Raw genomic sequence first — 21,199 nt, 5'->3', positions numbered from 1 at the left:
TTTCCTTTTTGTCTGACAATAAAAAAATCAGCAGTTCTGTCACTATAGAGTTGTCATACTGGAGAATAGGAAGTGAGTCATCTAATCTCAGCTGGTAAAGCTTTTCAGCACAAGTTGCTCTGGGACTGTGGCTGATTCCAATTCACATCAGCACTAATACAACTGGATGAAAACATATCAATACTAATAGCTTTTCATAGTAGGTGTTGCTCTGTGGTCATTTTTCAAGTCCACAGCTGTGTAACAGTGCCATGTGTACAAGTCTACTGTTACTAAAGGCAGATGAATCTGTGGTAAACATTTTCCAAACTAGATTTCTATTCCAGATTTCCTTTGTCATTGTGTATTGGACATTTTAATGTATAAAACCAGGAAGTGTAGCATGATATGGCGTGCTTTGTTGTTATAGGTATGTTTATATCAGAAACACATTTACATTGTGCTTTTAACTGAAAAGTAAAATGTGAGTGTGAATACAAATTGTGGTTGGTCATACACTCTATATTACTTTTCATACAGATAACAGAGAACTTCTCCCATCTCAGTAAGTAGATTCTACCTACTTACGTAGAAGTATGAACAGGGCTGGCCTCAGATTAGCTGGTAAATGTGAGTAAACATCCAAGGCGTTTACTGAATGACTGAACCCTCAAGACTTGAAAGATTAGCAAACTATACTGAAACTGAAACTGAACTTCAAATGAAAGCTCTTTTGAAAATGAAGAGGAAACTACGAAATTCAAAAGCTTCAGTATGTCCATTGATTCAACAAAAATGTAATTTCAAGGAAAAAGACAAGTTAAGAGACATGAGCAAGACTGCTGTGGCCTAAATAAAAGAGATCTTGCAAACATAATTTGATGATTTTATAATAGATTAAACTATGGTAGTCAAACTCAGAAATATTACTGTGTTCATAAAACATAGTTTGTGCTATAGAACCTTTGAGTTTCTGTAAATGTATAAAAACCATGATGAGGGACAAACAATGTCTTCTGCTATTGGCACAGCATTACCCATTGTAACATCAGGTTCTAGAAACTTTTTTCATAAGAACGCAACTGAAATCTGATTTTTATGTCGCACATTTATTGCCATCTTTGGAAATCCACCAAGATGTATGTGTTCAGAGGTGTCTGAATTTCAGTTATTGATAGTCTAGGAATTCAGAGAACCTGTGCTATGTATCATCTGGAGGAAAAGTTAAAAAACTCAACCAAACAAAAAGTTACCAGAAATCTAGAAAACACCTATTCTCTTAGCCACATTAGTTAGAATATTGCAAGCAGACCTAAGCAGGATTTTTCTGATGTAACTTCTTTCTTCTACATTCATCTGACTTTCTGCAAAAAAGCACTACTTTCCATAATTTTTCATTTTAAAAGTAGCTCAAGTGAATAAAAATTTCTAGTTTAAGTCTTGGTGAGAATGGAAACAAAGACCCCACATTTCAAAATAATCCATAGTCTTTTGTCAGCTACATCTCTCCTATCCCAGAAAAAGACAAAAAATGTCATGTCAACATCTTCACAAAATTAATTCCTAATTATAGGTCAAGCACCAATATCTGTTCATACATGTAAGTATCTGACAGCATGTCATTCTTTAAAGAGCTTCATGATTACTTTCCATAAGGAACTTGTGTGCCTTATTTAGAATACATCCAGACAAGAATGTTTAATGTTTCTTAACTTACTACGCCAGTTTTGGATACCTTTAAATTCAAGTCTGCAATCCAATCCTAAATGTCCAAGAGCTTCCTTTGTTCCAGTTCTTCCGTTATTGCGAACTACAGGCTCACAGAAACTGAAGAACATGGCTGTATCTGTTAGTCAGTGACCTTGTAAATCTCAGGGGGAAAGACCTAAATTACAAATGAAAATAGCCTGTGATTTTTATCAAAACCTTCAGTAGAAAATGGGCACGTATTCAGCATAGCTGTGGTTCTTTTGAGGAATGGATGTGTAACTCCCTGTGTCCCCAGATGGATGCTTGAATTTATGTTCAGAGTATTTAAAAAATTTCAACTGTCTCCTCATGTTTTTCTATGATGATTAACTGTGCTGCTGTAAATCTTGCTTAAATGTGTGGCTGAACAACTCTTAATGTTCGGAGAAAAAGGGTCTTTAGTTTGCACAGCTGTGCAAAATTGAGGCCACAGAGGCCAAAGAACGAGAAGACATATCTCATCTCCTTTTCTTCTCATTCTTCAGGCACACTAGAGACCAGGGAAGCTGAGCAGGGTCTGGCCCTTAGCAACAGGAGTCGGAACATGAAGAAGTACCAATTAAATCAGAACATTTTATAATACTGCCAAGTGTCCTGAATGCACGACAAGGTGATACTTTTGCCTTTTTTTTTTTTTTTTTTAATACACCTATTTCTTTTCACCTTTCCTCTTCTTTAGCAAAGGGCTTTGCTTAATCTTTTTAGGTGGACAAGTGTACAAAAGCTTTTGCAGTAATGACTGATGGACAGGACGTATCCTCCAATTATATGTTATCTCTGTAGCCTTTTCCAGAATATGCTTTCAGTGGCTGTGAAAACAGATCTTCTTATACCTTTTAGCTTCCCTCATTCTTGCATGGAAAACTTATATGATGTTTTTATTATTCTGATTTTCTAGACTAAACAAAGGCTTGAAAGATAAACCATTACTCTTTAGTACGATTTCTTGGTTTTCCATCTCTTGTAAAGAAGCAGCTTCTTCAGCGCTGCCAATCTAGATGAGATACATTTATTTTAGATTTTTTATTTTGCTGTCACTATTAATGTTGCTCTTTCCACTGTCACATTCAATCTGCATGACATCAACATGTCACCAATAGAACAGCTGTCACTTTATTATGGTCTTTTTTTTTTTTTCCATTGTAATTAGTGATATGTTTTTTTCTTGACGTGCTGCAATTTACTTGCAGCAATATAGGTGCTCTGGATGGGGACAGGGTGATATAACCTCGAGTGACAACCAACAGAGTAGCAATAATCTACTAAGATATTTGAAATGGAAAAGAAAAATCTATCTCGCTCAGCTAAGCAGCCTGAAGGATCAAAGGATGCCAAACAGTCTTCTGTCTGAAAAACACAAGTCATTGTACAGCAAAATGGTACCTGGACTTGTTAATGGCTACTTGGATCGCTAGCAACAATCATGCTGTGAAGACATTTAGGAGTTCAGTATAATAACAGTAATTTGTTCTAACACTGTTTTGATAATCAGTTTAAAACCGGTTAAAAAAAACCCACAACACATATACATATATATATACACACATACATATAAAAAAACCACTGGATCCATGTCTTCTAGTTTTTATTTCAATTAGCGTGCAAGATGGAAATTCTTTTATAGTGCCTGACATTGTGTCACTTTCCAATAACATGGCTGCTGGTAGTAAGAGGCCAAAATGCCATTTGTAGTTAAAATCTCTATTTTCAGATACATTGTCTAGTTTATTCATGCAGAGAAGTAATTTTACCTTTTTACCTTTCTGCTGGACTGAACAAAATGAGTGAAGACGTATTTTAACAGTCCTTATATTGAGAGAACTGTTACAGCAGCTGAAATTGCCAGTCTCCTGTATTATTCACATTAATTTATTTGTAATACACTTGGCCAGACCATTCTATTTTAGATATTTATTTTTGTTTAGATTTACAGTGAATTAAAAAAAGTAACGAAATAGAAAATCGAAGCATTCTAGAGCATTTTAGTCCCATATAAAGTACCACAACTGCAATGCTCCATGCAGGCCCAGGTTTTAAAATGCTAAGATTTGTTCATCCGCTTAATTACTTTTTATGGTAAGTAATAACGCTTAAGCATAAGCCCATGCTTAAATGCATTGCTGAGTTAGGGCACAATTCCCAACATCTTCTCTTCAGCATAACAAATAATCCTATGGAAATTTAACAACCTAATAATAAAACGAGCTTAGGGCCCCTTCAGAGATGCTCCTTGATATCTTTGGGAGCTGAAAGTGTCTAAAAGCCTACTGGACTGAGTCCTACCTGCTTAAGTCTGACTTCATCCAAAAAAGATTTGTTTTCAATGGTACTTTAAAAGCCCAGAATATCTGTCAGAGCACTTGCTGGAAGCTGGCATGCATTAGTAAAAACAGTATCTTTGGGGGCTGGAAAAACTGAAGGAGTTATCACAGAAGTTACAATTAAGTTAAGCATGACATTGGTGAACACAAGAAGAATAGCACATCATTCAGAAATTACTGAAGTCACACAAATAAGCAAAGGATCTGAAAAAGCTTGAAAAGGTTAGTCATAAATATAGCTAAGCAAAGAGAATACCAATGAAATGAATGGTCAGAGATTACTCAGCAAAGAGAACAGCCACGCATGAGAAACACTGCAGACCCACAAAACGTAAATGTAGAAAATATCAGAGGAGCAGGTGACACTGTGGTGCCAAGTATCACAAAGGACCCCAAGGTAAGCACTGAGCAGAATACTGCTGCTGCTGCTTCCACAGACTCAGTCAAGTGCAAGGACAGTGCTGACAAAGCAGTACAAGGTGAATTGGCTAATTCATGGCAATCTGCAAATAAAACTGATTTGCGAATGTCTGTGAGAGTAAGTAACATAACTGTTTCACACAAACAGGTAACATGGTACTAAATAAGGTGCTCTCTCTGCCCCCACTAGGTGTATGTGATCTTTAGCGGTAACTTGAATGTCTAGGTTAATGAAGCTATTACCTGCATTTTGGCTTTCTGACTGTGTGAATAAATGAGAACACAGGGCTGATGAGATATGAATAGCCATACCAACTTTTCAGCTAATTGTATTTTTTCTGTATGCAATCCTGTACATTCATATTCTGTATATACATAAAGCCACACACACACATGGAGCTTGCAAATTCAGCGTGATACATAAATTATAAGCAACCCATTGATTTATCATGAGGCTGCAAGTCCAGGATGACACCAAGATGAAGAACATAAGGACCACACATTCCCCTGACAGAGAACCATGCTCTTTTGCTGGCCATCTGTAAAGGTCAAGAAGCCAAACGCACACTGATGAACCTGGCTGCAGGCAGGACTGGCACGCCATGTGTGCCTGAAGAACGGCGCTTCTCTGTCAGCCCCTTGCTGCTTCTTTCCTTTCCTGCCTGCGGACTGCTATCAGGGCCTTGGGTCATCCCTATGGAGCCCACCTCACATCCCACCTCTGATCTGCTGGCTCTGCAGCGGGAAGTCGGTTGGCACCATCACCAGCGCTCCCCCACCACCATCGCTTGCATAAAGTATCTGCCTACCATTAGTAAAAGCAATGAGTTTGCCGCAGTGAGGCAGAGACCCACTGCCGAGAGGCAGGCAGCAGTGGTCCCCAATGCAGGCACTAGCACTGCAGGGCCTGGAGTTGCCAGTCCCTGCGTGGTGCCTCCCTGGTGCCATGGTTGGGTTTTACAGATGTCTCTGTGCACACTTGAGGACGTAAGACCCTGCGGTTGCCAACCATCAAGAACCCCGGCGGCAGCGGCCGCCTCCGGGGGCATGAGTTTTGCAGCTTCACACACAGAGGCCGGGAGAACCCTTTGGAGCGGGTCATTTGGAGCGGGGGAAACACAAAAGAGAGCGTGGACCGAACAGGCGGCGGAAACTCAAGCTGGGATGAAGCGCTACTGCTAGAGCTCACGCGCAGAGCGACAGGGGCGGGGCAGCCACTCGCTTCCGCTCCCTGGGCGGCCGGCGGTACTGCTTGTCCGTCGGCGGCTGCCGTACCAACCCCTCTTCCCGCCGCTGAGGGCCGGTTGCGTGGTGGATTCCGCGCGCTTTTGAACCGCCATGAGCCTGTGGGTGGACAAGCACCGTCCCGCGTCTCTCGGCAGGCTGGACTACCACCGCGAGCAGGCGGCGCAGCTCCGCAACCTGGTGAGCCTCCAGCCGGAGGCGGGCCCGCCGCCGGTCAGGTCCTCCCCGCAGTCAGGACCCTCCGAGAGTAGCTGTCCTGCCGCCTGTAAAGCTGCCCCTGCGGGTGTGCCGGGACAGGGTTGGGCGCTTTCCCTCGGTGCAGGCCCTAGCTTCCGGAGGAGCTTCCGCGACGCAGGGGAGGTGGTTCGCGGGCATCGCGCCCCCCTCGGGAGCATGGCCTTTACGCTAAGGAAAAGGCTGCGAGAAGTTCAGTGGCTTGAGTTTTCCGGGAGTGATATGTACCTCTGCTTCCTGCTGGGTTTAGCTGAGTGTCTCTGAGAATAGGGCTCAGCTTGTTGACTTAAAGTTAGCTAAAGCTTTAAGGTGAGCAGCTGGGAGGAAAAGCTAGGGCTATGTAGTTGCTCAGATGTTAAAAGGCCCGCTTCCCCTGCCAGATGTGCTGTCTTTACCAGACCACTGGATTGATGCACTATCGTAGTGGGTTTTATCACTGTTAAATTTAGTTATAGTAAATTCTGACTGTGGGGTTTGGTTAGATGTTCTCCGGTTCACACTTCCTAGCTTTTCAAAAAGGAAACTCCTAACTTCGTTTAAATGCAGGCTACCTGTCACTTGTTTGCTAATATTCAAGGCTTGCAAATGAACATCAAAGTAATTATGTCTCATGTGTGTGTTTATCTGCTTTAAACTTTGTTTTAATCTTTTTAACTGCGTGTTTATTGCAGCTGTCACTCTATAAACGCTGGAAAGCCTGGAGTGCTTTTTTGTTGGGTTTTGGGTTTATTTTGTTGTTTGGTGGTTTGGAATTTTTTTGGGGGAGGTGTTTGGCATCAAATGACTTACATATGGTCTTGAGAAAAATATATTTTCTAGGAAATACTGCTTCAGGAAAGGAATTCAGCAGTTCTGATTCTGGGTGCTATGTTGTGACTGGGGTGGAAAAGTATTTGAGTGTGAACTTGGGTAAGAATGGAAGCATGAATGCTCTCTTATAAGAAAAATACTGTTATATCTTACTAATCATGTTGCTTTGCGTTCAGGTTCAGTGTGGTGACTTCCCTCACCTGTTGGTGTATGGACCATCAGGAGCTGGAAAAAAGACAAGAATAATGTGTTTGTTAAGGGAATTGTATGGTGCAGGAGTGGAAAAACTGAGGATTGAGCATCAAAGTATAACGGTAAAAAAGAATCTCCCATCTGCTGTTAAGTAATGTGGATATTGATGCCCTGATGTATTTAGTTGTGAGGACTTTATCTGAGTTTTAAAAATAGGGGTTTTTTTTCCACTCAGTATCTTCAAGCTCCTTCATGTAATTAATCAGACTACTTTGGCTACATGAACAAATACTTTTGCCAAATGTTCTTTTTTCTTAGGTCTTCGTGGTTGGGAGGATGGGAGGGGGTTTTGCTGCTTTGTGTAGCATTATTTTCTCTGGGTTTTTTTTTTTGTTTGTTTGTTTTTTTTTTTTTTTGAAGGGGAGTCTACAGGTCAATTTGGACAACAGCATGTGTTAGGATAGCATAGCTCTCAGTTAGATGTATAGAATTTCATTTGTAGAAGTAACCCTTATTTTAAAAACTATTAGCACTGCTTTTGGCATATATGCAAATTTGAATATGTTTTCTCATTCTCATAGCGACAGTTTCAGCATTAGCAAAAAAATAATTCTATCTGCTTTGGTCTTAAGCATTTAATTGTTTATTATTAAAAGGTGATATTATCCATTCAAAATCCTTGTTATGGAAGGCTTAACCAGGAATGGATTATGAAGCTTTATTGATAAGTAGATTATTTAATGCTTACTTCATAATTCTCAGTAGTAGAATAAATATGAAATTTGGATGGGATAATAGAAGTGATCAAGGCCAGGTTGGATGTGGCCTTGAGTGGCATGGTTTAGTGTGAGGTGTCCCTGCCCATGGCAGGGGGTTTGGAACTAGATGATCTTAAGGTCCTTTCCAACCCTAACTATTCTATGATTCTATGATTCTAAGTATAGAATATATTTAGCTGTTCAGACCCAATTTCAGTGGCGATATAAATACTAGTGTTTTATTTAAGGAAAGTATAGACTTGGAATCCTTTGCCAAGAAAAGTAAACAGCCTCTTCAGACTTGTCCAGAGGTTTTCTCTCCAAAACTTTTCTTTGGACAGACAAAGTATCGCCCATTTTGAATGTCTGATTCCAACAGTAAGATTTCCTGTTACAAAACTCAGTAACTGGAGTTTGCAGTAATACATACTATATGTTACTATAATCATTACTGTTGTTATTTTATAGGTTGGATGATGTGTCAGTACTACTTTTCTCCTTTGGAGGTGGGGTTTGGGGTGGGAGATTTGCAAGTCTAGTGTCTCAGCAGTTCTTTCATCTCTGAGACTTTTGGTTTGGCTGTGACCTGGCCACTTGTAAACTAAAGATAAACTTTTGCATCAGATTTTTTAGAATACTCTTTCTGAAATCTAATATTTTTACTTTCTACAGGCACCTTCTAAAAAGAAAATTGAAATTAGCACTATTGCAAGTAATTATCACCTTGAAGTTAACCCAAGGTAAGTGTACAGTAAGAATGTCCCACTTCAAATATAAGCTGCTGGTCACATTGCAAGTGGTTTAAACCTGGGTATATAAGGGTCTGATGGCCCAGTTTATTGCCTGAGCAAATTAGGTAATAATTATGGGTTCATGTTGCAAATGGGAGCAGGGAGAGGATTTTTAATTGAACTGCTGTAAGCTAACAGAAATTTGGATTGCTGTATACTAAGACAATGATGTTCTCCTTAATGAGCTGCATAAGCTTGCTGATATTGAGGACTGGGTAACAGAAACAATTCTGAATTCATAGACTTAACTATTTAAGTTGAAATTGAGAACTTTTATTGGAGCCAACACCCCCATATTGTTAGTTCTCTCACAAATACAAAAATGAAGTGATTTGAAAGTAAGCAAGGTTTATCCAGTAACTCTTAAAATAAAGAACTTAGAGCACGAGAAAGAACAGCACCACAAAATACTGGGAATCCTGTCATGAGCAAGGTCAGATGTTGATTTAAACAACAGAAGCTATAATGGTGTACATTATATCTTCTTTGACACTTGTGAAATTGCTGGTGATAGTTCACTGACCCAAAGTAAATACTTGTATTTGCCTGAAACCCTTTAATGTTGCTTTAAATCACATGAGCGTAAATGTCATTGTGCACTGGGAGGCTTTGATTATGTTGGCTTTGTTGTCTGGGTTGCAGTTATAATGTTTTTCCTGAAGTAACTCTCACTCTGTGCATATTGCTAAGATTATCTCATGTCGCTCTGTGTTTTAGAAGCCATTCTCATGTACCATGTCTCCCTTAAAAGCTTGTTCTGCAGCTAATCTCAGTGTACTGATTAGTGAATATCTGTTCGTATTCTCATACAGACCTAAATAATTAAAGCTGAGACTTTTACTGGTAATTATTGACTTGAGTATGTCATTTGGTGATATAAAATGTGTGACCATTCAGTCTTCTAATGTGATAACCTAATACTACTAACACTTCTGTTAATCTCCTTAAACTCCTTTTAGCTTGAAGTATAAAGTAATTGTATTTTACTTTAAATGTAAAAATCCTGAAAGTGTAGAACTGCTGTATTGGTTATTGTATGTAACTGTAGTGCTGAGTTTTGGTTAAGAATTAATATATTGATTCATAGTCTTTAAGTGATCAGGTAATTGTCATGTTTATCTCTGACCAGGCTGTAATCCTACATGTGCTATGCTATGGTCTGTGAAGTTTGATTGAGTTATAATACTGTGAAATCATGTTGTACATCTTGAGTAACACAGGACATGATAAATGACTAACAGGGAAAGGAAATTAACTTCTGCGAAGGTCTCTGCAGACATTGAATGTATTATGGAACTTTATTAGATAAAGCTGTCCTTCTTTCTCCAAAGGAGTATGTTGTCAGAATTCCAAAGCATTGTCTGCTGGTCACTTGACTAGCTTGGGTAGGTGCTTTAAAATGGATTCTCCTGGATAAGCGGGTAGTGAAAGAATAAGGAACAATAAAAATTAAACACTTGTGTAATAACTGCCTTTGTTCCTTGCTTTCATGGAATGTTTGATGTGTTCACATAGTATCACAGATAATCTTTCACATTAAGTTGTAACTCTGGATTCTCTGTTACTGCAGAGAATAATTTATCTTTAAATATTAGGAAACTATTTTAATCACTTTCCATTTCCAAAACCTGGCCTTGTTCATGAGTAGAATTTGCTTCATTTGTTTGGTTTTTTGTGTGTGGGTTTTTTTTTTTTTTTTTTGTGTGTGTGTGTGTGTGTATTGTAATCAAAGGTCTGCTCCCCTGCTGAATGACAGATCTCTGCAGTCGAAGTCGGTGTAGCCTGTCCAGCATATTGTGAACTCTTGAGCTAAAATGCTTCTGTCTGTTCTGCTGCCTTCTTGGCAAGAATGGGGATGGTCTGGTTGAGTGGTGACTAGAACAGGGCAGACAAATGCTTTTTCATTTGCTTGCCAGTGAGATATTACAGAGCTACTGCTACCTCTGTGAAGGCAATAGTCTGGGGATGCTAAAGAGTGTGAGGGCTTTCTTTCCACTCCCCCCCTCACTTTTTCAGTAATCTAGCTTGCAAGTCAGACACCCCCCCACACCCACACCCCCCCACACCCCCCCACACCCCCCTCCCGCTTGTCAAATCCAAATCAAACAAGCTGAGCTACTAGCCTGGGGGCTGAGAAAGCTGTGCAGTGCTATTGTAATGGACAGTGAGGAGAAGAGGCAGGAGGTGATTTAGTGTTTCCTCATGTTTTCCTGCCTTCTAAGACAGAAAAAAGCTAAACATCTGTGCTTCAAAATATCTCAGTATCAGTCTTCTACTAGTAATTCTTTGTAACTTCAGTATGTCTGTCATTCAAGTTTATAATAGGTGCATAGATTGTTCATAGCGTGACATCTAGTTTTCAGGGGAAAAACCCTATGCATTTACATCAGTCCTTTGAATCAGGCATCCTGTTACATTGTTAAAGTTTCTTCCCATAATGGATGAAAGTGTTCACATTGCGTGTCTTTGACCAAACTGTAGGTAAAAATGTTCAGATTTCTTATACCAGAAAAATAAGTTCTATTTTAATGAGCTAATAAAACATTTGACAATGGTTTCACTACTTCCCACTACAGTGCTACTAATCCAGGGGTGCCTGTGTAAGCTTAGATTATTTTTATTATTGGGAAGGTGACTTTCAACAATGTAAGTGTGTTGAGCTTAATTCTAACCACAATAACTAATGAATGCTTTCAGCATTCTTGTTCAGTCTTCACAGACTTGTTCAGGAGGATATATTTTATATGCAATATAAAGTTGTTGTCTTAAAACAAGTTTTATTCAAACTCCTGTTACAGTGATGCAGGAAACAATGACCGTGTAGTGATTCAGGAACTCTTGAAGACAGTAGCACAATCACAACAGCTTGAGACGAGCACTCAACGAGATTTTAAAGGTAAAAACAATTAAAAGCAGTCAAGGTATTTTTTAAGCTCTTTTTTCAGATATTTCAGCTTTTTTGTCTGTACCCATGTATGCATGAGGGCATACATGAAAGTTTTCCCAAATTAAAAAAACCTCCCATTTTATTTGCACTGTAAGGGCATCTTGACTGGTTAAATACTCAGTACGAGATTGTCTCTTGTGTTGGTTTCGTAGGAGGGCAGGGTTTAGTTGAATGTCTGTGACTAGGCAGAGGGAGCTTGGATCTCTGCTGTCTTTTTTCTAAGTCTGCCACTGAAATGTATTGTAACTTAGCTTAATGATCTACAGTAATAGTTATGAGCTACTGAGGCTTAATACTGAGTTGAGGAGCAGAATAACCTTATGGCAAATGGTGATGTCTAAATTAGGTGTTAGCGTCTTGAGGGATGAACCATCTTAGACAAATTTTAGAGGACTATTATCCACAATGTACAGAACACTGGGTAAGAAAATGAAGGGTTTCATTGAGTTTTCCAAAACATGTTGCTACAACTGGCTTGTTTTACTTCCCCATGGCTAAATTAAAAGAAAAATTGGAACTTTATAACCAGAGGCTGAAGGAGAGAGGAAATCTTGACAAAGTAGAGCAGAAATTATTTTAAAATTATCTTGGATTTAATACTTGTGTTGTTTTTCTCAGTGTTCTCAGGAAATATTGTATTTCGCTTAAGCCATTAGACGCTGCTTGGCTCTACTAGTTATAGAGTCATAGAATTGTAGGATCAGAATCAAGTAGGTTGGAAAAGACCTTTAAGATTATCAAGTCCAACCATTACCCCAGGACTGCCAAGGCCACCACTGAAACATGTCACTGAGGTCCTCATCTACACAGATTTGAACACATTCAGGGACAGTGATTCCACCACTGCCCTGGGCAGCCTGTTCCAATGCCTGATCACCCTTTTGGTGAAGTGAGTTTTCCTAATATCCAATCTAAACGTCCCATGGCGCAGCTTGAGGCCATGTCCTCTTGTTCAATCACTTGTTACTTGCGATATCAGCCTCTCTCTATCCTCCTTTCAGGCAGTTGTAAAGAGCGATAAGGTTCCTCCTGAGCCTCCTTCTCTTCTCCAGGCTAAACAACCCCAGTTCCCTCAGCCATTCCTTATAAGACTTGTTCTCCAGACCTTTCACCAGCTTTGTTGCCCTTTTCTTTACCGGCTCCAGCACCTTGATGTCTCTCTTGTAGTGAAGGGTCCAGAACTGAACATGATAGTTGAGGTGCAGCCTCACCAGTGCCGAGTACAAGGGATGTTCATTGCCCTAGTCCTTCTGGCAGCACTGCTTCTGACACAGGTTATCAGTTATTGATGTATATGTCTTTACAGCTTCAGTCATACCATGTACCTCAAAGTATCTGGTAAGCTGGCCAGTCCCCTTGTGCTGCATATATAAGCAAAAGAGAAATGGGCGGACATGTCCCCCCAGGCTGTTCTCGCTGGACCATTTGGAGTGCTGAAATGAGCTATCTATGAATTGCCTATGGAGGAACCTGCAGAAGGTAGCTGGTTAGGTTAGTCACTTCAGATTTGATGTCTTCTGATTGTTCTGAAGCATTTTTAAAATATGTTTCTCTTTTCTTCTTTAAAAAACCATGGAAAGGTGCTGCAGCTACAACAGCAAGGCAGCTTTCTGCTACTTCTGTGTTAAGCTAAGACATTGGCTTTTAAATATAAAATGTGTTGAGGGGAGTCTTCAAGAAGTTTTTGTTTTTTGATATGTCCTTAAGCCATTAATTCTTTTGCATTTCTTAATCCTTTAAAAGGTTACTGTACTAATTGCTTCTATACCTACTTGTATTATTTCTTGGCACTGAAGTGTTGCAGGCCCTATTCTGAAGAAATTGCCATTCCAAGACATGAATATAGGGTGAGAATGAATAGAAGATTATACAGAGAAAAAGGCAAACAGGTTGTCTTAATCTTTATTTTCCTGCCTATGGAACCATGCTGCCTTTTTCTGCTTGTATCATTTATTTTGGTATTATTGCTTGTATGTCTAAGTACTCATTTCCTTGGAAAGATTTGAGTTTTAAAAAATCCAACTATTGTTAATCCTTTTTCAGTGGTGCTGTTAACAGAAGTTGACAAACTCACTAAAGATGCTCAGCATGCTTTGCGAAGAACAATGGAGAAGTACATGGCGACCTGCAGGTTGATCCTGTGCTGCAACTCCATGTCAAAAATCATAGTACCTATTCAGAGCAGATGCCTGGCTGTACGAGTGCCTGCTCCCAGCATTGAAGATGTATGTTGAAGCAAAAATAAGTTATTTAAAACTTCTTACTAGATAAGTTCTTGCTGTGGACGTGGGAAATATTTTAATTCCATGAAGTGACCTAGCTTTCCTTTGTGGTGGGTGATTTGTCAAGCATATCTTAAAAAAGAGTGGTCCAGAAATGTTTCACACAGGAGAATGAGTAAGTGCTAAACTGTTTGTGAAGTGTTGCACTCCCTGCTATCTGTTTTTCGTCTCTAGATCTGCCATGTCTTGTCCACTGTGTGTAAGAAAGAAGGCCTGACTCTTCCTCAGGAACTGGCTCAAAGGCTTGCAGAAAAATCTGGCAGGAATCTTCGGAAAGCACTACTTATGTGCGAGTCCTGCAGAGTACAGCAGTAAGTCACTGCTAAAAATTAATGTAAATCATACTCTCAGATGCACAAATGAACTTACTTCTGAGGCCTTATTAGAATGGGGGGCAGTTTGCTTTGATTTCAATTCTTTTAAAATCTTATTGTTACATAGGTATCCTTTTACTGCTGATCAGGACATTCCTGAGATGGACTGGGAAGTTTATTTGAGAGAAACTGCAAATGCTATTGTTAGTCAACAGACACCGCAAAGGTAGGTGAATACACTTACTTGCAGCTATAAATTATGATTTTGGTGTACTCTCAGACCCCCAAAAAAAGTTGTATTTGTTATATTTAAAAATGTGACATTTTTACTTCAATTATATGTAATCTTCTGGCATTTCTACTGGAGCTAGTACTTCACAGCCAAAGGAAGTGAGCTTTAAAATTACCAGAGGTGGCTGAGTGGGAACTGAAACAATTATTGGTTTTCTCTTAAACTTTGTAATCAGAAGTGAGCATAAGCTTAGTTGCATGTTGTGCTGCCCATTGTCATAATTTTTTTTGGGGGTGGATGGTTTTTTGTTGGGGTTGGTTTTGGTTTTTATTTTATTTAAGGCTTCTATTTCACCATCTTTACATAATGCAGCTTTGTAAAAGAATTGGCAATGAGAAATTATTGGTTTTTTAAACACTTTAGCAGATGCCCCCTCTATCCATTTTGTTGTCATATACACAGCCTGATCCTTTTAGTCTGTTCCATACATTACATAAGATGTCACTTAAATTCTTGTATTTAATTTAAATATTTGTTGCCCCTGATCTCCTGATAACAAAAGTTGAGAATTGATGACTGTGTCACTTTCTACCATCTAATCATCTTACCTCCTCTTGTAATCAATGAAGATGGAAAAACAGTGTAAACCAATCTTGTGGCTCTAATTTTGTGGTGTCTTCTCACTAATATTAAGCATGAATAATAATTTAGATATTAAGAGGAATTAAAGGGAGACAAGCCTGAGACAAATTTTGATAGCCTTATAGCTTCTCAATTAACTGTGACTATTGTAACTACAGCGTATGTAACTTATCTTACTGTTTTGAATAAAAGGTGATATGTAGCAGTTGAATTGAAGCCGACTGTCTTGTGCAATTCTTTGTGGTTTAAAATAACACACAAAGATAACACACAAAGCCAGAAAAAGCCACTTTTCTTCAGTTGACTTTTCCTTTTCTAATTTTTTTTTTTTTTTTTTAATTTCCTGTAGCATATTTCACAAATAGTAAAAAGCTATTAGTATGCTTTGGGGACATACTTCTGTTATCTTGTGGTGTCTTTCCAACAGGCTTTTAGAAGTCCGTGGACGGCTTTATGAACTCCTGACACACTGCATTCCTCCTGAGATTATAATGAAGGTAATTCAGCTATCTAGCTCTTCATGTGTTACAAATATTAAGGCTATGACAGTCTCAATTTGAGTTAAAAAAATAAAAAAAAACCCAAAATACACCAAAACTTTACAAATTGTCCAAATATTGATGAAAATCCATGACCTTAACAAATAGACATAAGTGACCAAAAGATTATTTTCTCTTGTATTTCTTTCCTCAGAAGTAACCAAAATATTCCAGTTTATTGTGCTGAAGCAGTAATTAAAGACCTTGTTCTTGCAAACACTGATACATAGCATTAAATTCCCATGATCCTCAGCTGATATGCCAGACTGTTTAGTTAGTTTCGTGCCTGAATAAAAACAAAGCAGGATGTGCTTTGTGTCCCTGAAGACCTCTCAGGCCAGTTTCTTTACTGAAGCAGCCCATATTTTATGGGCTAATGGTGATGTGGTTTGTTTTCTTTAGTAAAAGTTTTGTTGTGAGTTCAGTATTTGCTGTGTCCTACTGGAGAGGTTTATAAAGTATGCTAGACCAGCAGGCCTCTTTAAAGATGGAAGTCATTTTGGGAGACAAAAAGCAAATAGATGTGTGTATTGTTATTTTAGGCAGGGTGAAAGGGTGCTGAAGACAACTAGAGCAGAACAAAGATTAAAGCTAATGTTTGCAACTGACTCTAGGTGGACTTTGCCATCAGACATAATTATAAGAGAACAAATTTATTTTCACATTACCTGATTTCTGCTTTCTCACAGTTTTAGTAATGTTTCTCTAGCCTTCCTTTCTTAAGATAGCTTAGTGGATCATGCATTGCCCTGTTTGAGGACTGTTGTCATCACACCAAAGGTTGATGTTCTCTACCTGCTCCCTCTTCAGAAATTTGAGATGGTTTAGAGATACTTCCCACTGAAGCCTGAGCATTTTAATCGGTACAGATTTGCAATGATTTTATTGCTATCTTGGATCTAAAATAATGTGGGTTTGTGCTTTGTAATGACTGAAGTATTGCTGTAGAGTATCTTGTGTGTGTCTGCACATACATATATTTACATAAATGTAAACAGATACACTTAAATTTTAAATAAGCCCTTGTTATTTATTAATGTTGTTTCTCTTTGTGCTTCATACTGTCAAGACAGGAAGGAAGTGATTTTAATACCTTTGCTATCTTGATAAAAATTCTCCCCAGGGCCATGTGCCTGCATGCAGCAGAGGTTATAGTATTTGGAGATAAGGTTAATTTGTTTTCTTTATTAAGGCATAAGTAGTTTCAATATATGGTTTTTCCCTTCTAAGAACACAGTAAGTGTTCATCTTGATATGAGGAATTCATCTTGAAAGAAAGGTCTTGAAGAGACATGGTTCCATGAGTCTAGTTCTGTTAAACAAGTGGTGTCATGATTCTTGAATGTCTTTCTTGTTGGGTTCATGAGTGAACTGTTTGCCATAACTTGGCTATTTTCACAGAAATGGGATTATCTTCTTAACAAAAAATGCACAATTTTTCACATACTCTCCTGTTTTTTTCTCTTTTAGGGCCTCCTGACAGAACTTCTAAGTAACTGTGATGGGCAACTGAAAGGAGAAGTTGCACAGATGGCGGCCTTCTACGAACACCGCCTGCAACTGGGCAGCAAAGCCATTTATCACCTGGAAGCGTTTGTTGCAAAATTTATGGCAATTTACAAGAAATTTATGGAGGATGGACTAGATGACATGATGTTCTAACTGATGCCAAAGTCATACACAGAATGTTGTGACACAATGCCAGTAATGTTGCAAACGTCTACTTGTCCATGCTTGATTGAATGTAGGTCTAGTTCAAAGTCAGATATTTTATTTTGATATTAATGGAAAACGAAGTGAAATAAAGAACAATGTTTGTTCATTTTTAGAAACCAGATGGATTGTTTGACAGCCATAAATCCATCTTTAGATCCATAGAAAATACGTTAGCCTTTGGAAAGACAAGTTTCCTTGGGAGATGAATAAGATCATAGTTGCTTTGCAGTATTTGTAAGCTGACATTAAGAAGTGAGAACATGGATGCTATACTCATACTTTTTGATTGTTCATGGGCAACGCTGTAAGCAAAAGATGTTTTTTCCATGTTCTGGTATGTTCCAGTTTGATATGTATGTTTTGCCTAATGATTTATATATATTGTTGTCTGCCTGGCTTTTATTTTAGCCAGACTGTTTTCTGAGGTGTGCTGACACGGAATGTTTTCTGACTCTTGCTCATAACCACTTGCATTGATACTGTGGATAAGCAATACTTTTGTGTTGCATTGTTTGACAACATGAACACTTTGTTTAGAAGTATGTAAAGCAAGCACCCTTGCTGTCTGAGGTTCACCTCAACATACGTAATACTTTTCAGGTAACAATTGTTCCTTTGCCTGTGGTTTAACCAGGGTGAGGTTTTACCTTTTTTTTAAACACAGTTTAGGAAGTGAACGAATATTTGTTACGTGACATTTCTAAAATGGCAAAAGAAATTGTAAAAATGCAAACAACAAATGGAATGCTGAATTAGTGTTTCAGCACTGTCTGTGACTACCTAGGGATGTGCATTCGTTTGCTTTGATGTAGACTCTTTCAGAAAGGTAGGATATAGCCCCCCTCCCCATTGTAAGGCTAAAGAGAGCCACTGAAGTTTAAAACCAAACAACAAAAATATAATAACACACACCACCACCCCCCCCACCAGCACCACCTATGCCACTTTGTTCTGCAAGTCTTCCATGCGTTACGTGTGTGTACTAGGAATTAATACCCTTTGTTACTTTACTGTGCTAACTTAGGCTGTTACTGAATAGTATTTAATGATGAAGTGAGTTAAATACTGTTTCCTATAAACACACACCCCTTTCAGTTGTTTTTTTTTTTTTTTTAGCAGGGAAGGGTTTAACATCTGGGGACTTTTGTGTCAGAGCTCCTGCATAATAGCAGGTGTGTGGAAGGTAGGGCCCTCCTTCTGGTAATAGATGAATTTAAATAGTTCCTGCTAAGTCTGTCATCCCCTTTGGTGCTGAGGCACAGCTTGCCTTCAGATTCATTGTCTGTGCTGGTCTGCTTCATGCTCAACTGGTCTCCTTAGAACTGAAGAACTCTAAAAGGTGGATATATTGTTTTTCTTCTATCTGCTTTTGTCACCCAAATCCACAGTGCTAGTGGCTTGTCAGAGAGTGAGTGTCTTGATTGTCAGAGATCCTGGAAAACCACTGGATTAAGTCAGTGGTAGTGGAAATGAGTGCTTACAATTGTTATAAAGAAGAACCCAATAATGGTAGTGGGGTCATAATTACCATATGTACAAGTTGCCTGCTCTTTCAGGAGCCTGGTCCTATCCATCTTTAAATACTGAACAACCAACCATTTGCCTACTACAACTAGAATGTGTGATGAAGCAAAAGTGTGAATTCAAAAGATGAAATTACCTGCCCCAAAAACCAACTAACCAACCAAGAAAAACCCCTAAAAACTAATGTGGGAGAAAAGGAATATTTCACTAATGTGAAATACAGTTGGAATGTGCATGGACACTACTGGTGCAGAAGGGGCAGAGGCAGGAGCTGGATCATAGGTTTGACAGTTGGAGGAGGCAGAGGAAGGGCTTAGTGTTTTGAAAGATCTCAGTAAGTTCATTTAGGAGACTGAAACCCCAACATAAATCTCTGTGAGTGTTCTATAAAACTTCGTGAGATTTTATATTTAATCGTGTTCTACCTGGGATGAGTCAAGAGCAGTCAGGGATGGAAAAATGGGATAATGACCTGGGATCACTGACAGAGGAAATGGTTATCATTGCTCCTGAAAGCCAGCATTTCCCCCTGCTCATCCTACTCATGCCTCTTTGTCTGCTGTGGCCTAGAACACACAAATTTAAACACATGGACACAACATTCAAATCTTTGCACACGTTTTTCCATCCTATAGTAATCTTTTAGTTGATTTTGCATTAGTATCCAAAACAGGCTCCCCAAGGAAGTGGTCCCGGTACTAAGCCTGTCAAGGGCTCACAGAGTATCTGGATGATGCTTTAGTTATGTAGTTTACTTTTAGGTAGTCCTGTGAGGAGCAGAGTGTTGGACTCTGATCCTTAGGGGGATCCCTTCCAAATTGAGGGATTCTATGATAACAATCAGTAAATTATGTGATTTTGGGGGACATCTCAGGCTAACTGCCTTGGATGCTGCTTTTGCTCTTTGGGGTGGCTGTAACACGTGCATAGAGGCAATGTGGGTCAGAACTGAGCTCCTGGGGTGTGCTGGAGGAAGCAGAGTCCAGTAACCCCTTCCATCATGCTGTGTACCGACAAATGGGGCTGATGGGAATGTATGAGCAGGTGGCTGTAAGAACCAAAAAGGGGTTTTCTGCCATTTTTTCCCCATGTGCGCCTAGTGTGTAACCCTTTTACTGGTAAAGCGGCGCCTTAGCCTGGTAAGCAAGGGGCGGGCACACAGCCCAGCTATCGACCTACATGGAGCACTGTGCATCTGCTTCGCAGATCAAGTGGGAGAGGCAGTGCAGATAGACTGTTAACACTGAATAGCACAGGAGCAACCTCTAGATGATCTATGTCAGCTGATTTCATCTTTTGCGACCTGCTTAGAATCTCTTCTGAGTTGCACACAGGGAGGATTACCCTTGCTTTCATCCAGTGTTACCTCCTGCTAGTTCCAAATGAAACTTCAAGCTGCTCCCACCCAGGCAGGACTTAAGCACTGCTCAAGTCTCAAGAGGTTGCAGAGGAGTCAGCTTCACGCTAGCACAGAAAGCCAGAGGTGAAACCAGTTTAAAAAAATATCAGGAAACTAAAGGCAGCAAATACTTCAGTTAAAACTTTCTGTGCTCTGCAGAGATCAGCTGTGCAAAGGGCAAGTGCTACACAAGACTTTATTCCCCATTTCCAAGTGTTAACTCCTGTGAGAAACACTTTTAAAATCACATTATTTTTAGCCATCCATGGCAAACAACTCTGCTTGAGCATTAATCATAACAAACATATTGTGTGATGGGAAGACTTATTTTGTAAAATGTATTTTGTTAAATAAATCCCTATGAGCAAAGCTGACATGAGCATTGTTCCTTCTCTACCAGTGAAGTGCCCTGATTTTTGCAAGGTGCAATGTAAGGTAGGTAAGAGTTCATTATCACAAACTTACCTTCCAGTACAGGGAATTCAAGATTATTACAGTTCATTGATGTAAAATAATAGCTGTAATTTGTCTTGCTGAGAAGCGCTGTGGTATGCCTTAGCAGCCTTCAGTTCTTCTGGCTTAACATTTTTTTACCTGCACTAACAATGCTCTATGAATTTGTTGCATTGGATTTTAATCAATGACCCAAACCAAGTCCCGGAGTTACATTCTACTAAATGAAACTTGTTCTAACATGACAGTGAAATGCACTTCTAGTTCTTGAAGGCCAAAATACTTCTCTTCATCTTTGTATTTCATAAAGAGGGAAGGCATATAAACACAAAAGCATGCAAATGAATTAACCTCTGTTGTTGGATGTGCCCTGCAGGCTAATCAATAGTACATCATACAAGTTGCATGTCGGGAGTTAGCTGCACATCACAAATGACCAGGATTAAAAGAGTTTTCCATTTACTTCAGTACATTAGGGAATTGACTCAGAATTTTCTCTGTCATCAAAACTGAAATAGTTTTCTGTCCAAATTAACAAGGACAACTGGGGCCTCACCCAGAATTTGGTTTTTTAAAAGCAGTGAATGCTTTGCTTGTCTGAAAAATGAGCCTATGAGCAGTTAAACCTTCCTTTAGCAGATTTTCTTCTACA

General features: G+C 39.2%; 1 protein-coding gene across 1 annotated transcript; it reads left to right on the top strand.

Moving 5' to 3' along the window:
• The first annotated feature begins 5,782 nt into the window (after nt 1-5,782).
• On the top strand, nt 5,783-17,393 carry RFC3 (replication factor C subunit 3). Its single transcript, XM_080613636.1, has 9 exons — nt 5,783-5,894; nt 6,935-7,072; nt 8,381-8,448; nt 11,298-11,395; nt 13,490-13,671; nt 13,903-14,039; nt 14,170-14,268; nt 15,344-15,413; nt 16,926-17,393. The coding sequence occupies exons 1-9, from the start codon at nt 5,808-5,810 to the stop codon at nt 17,115-17,117; spliced, it is 1,071 nt and encodes a 356-aa protein (XP_080469762.1). The 5' UTR covers nt 5,783-5,807; the 3' UTR covers nt 17,118-17,393.
• The last annotated feature ends 3,806 nt before the right edge of the window (nt 17,394-21,199 follow it).

This window comes from Psittacula echo (genome assembly GCF_963264785.1).
Source record: "Psittacula echo genome assembly, chromosome: 3".
NCBI classification, from domain to species: Eukaryota; Metazoa; Chordata; class Aves; order Psittaciformes; family Psittacidae; genus Psittacula; species Psittacula echo.
The sequence above is the reverse complement of the archived record's forward strand: the minus strand, read 5'-3'. Positions and strand labels throughout refer to the sequence as shown.

Excerpts from the sequence above, each read along its gene's own strand:
- RFC3 (XM_080613636.1), top strand. The coding sequence starts at position 5,808 with ATGAGCCTGTGGGTGGACAAGCACCGTCCCGCGTCTCTCGGCAGGCTG. Across the intron at positions 5,895-6,934 it reads CGGCGCAGCTCCGCAACCTG|GTTCAGTGTGGTGACTTCCC; the intron begins GTGAGCCTCCAG and ends CTTTGCGTTCAG. Across the intron at positions 14,040-14,169 it reads GAGTCCTGCAGAGTACAGCA|GTATCCTTTTACTGCTGATC; the intron begins GTAAGTCACTGC and ends ATTGTTACATAG.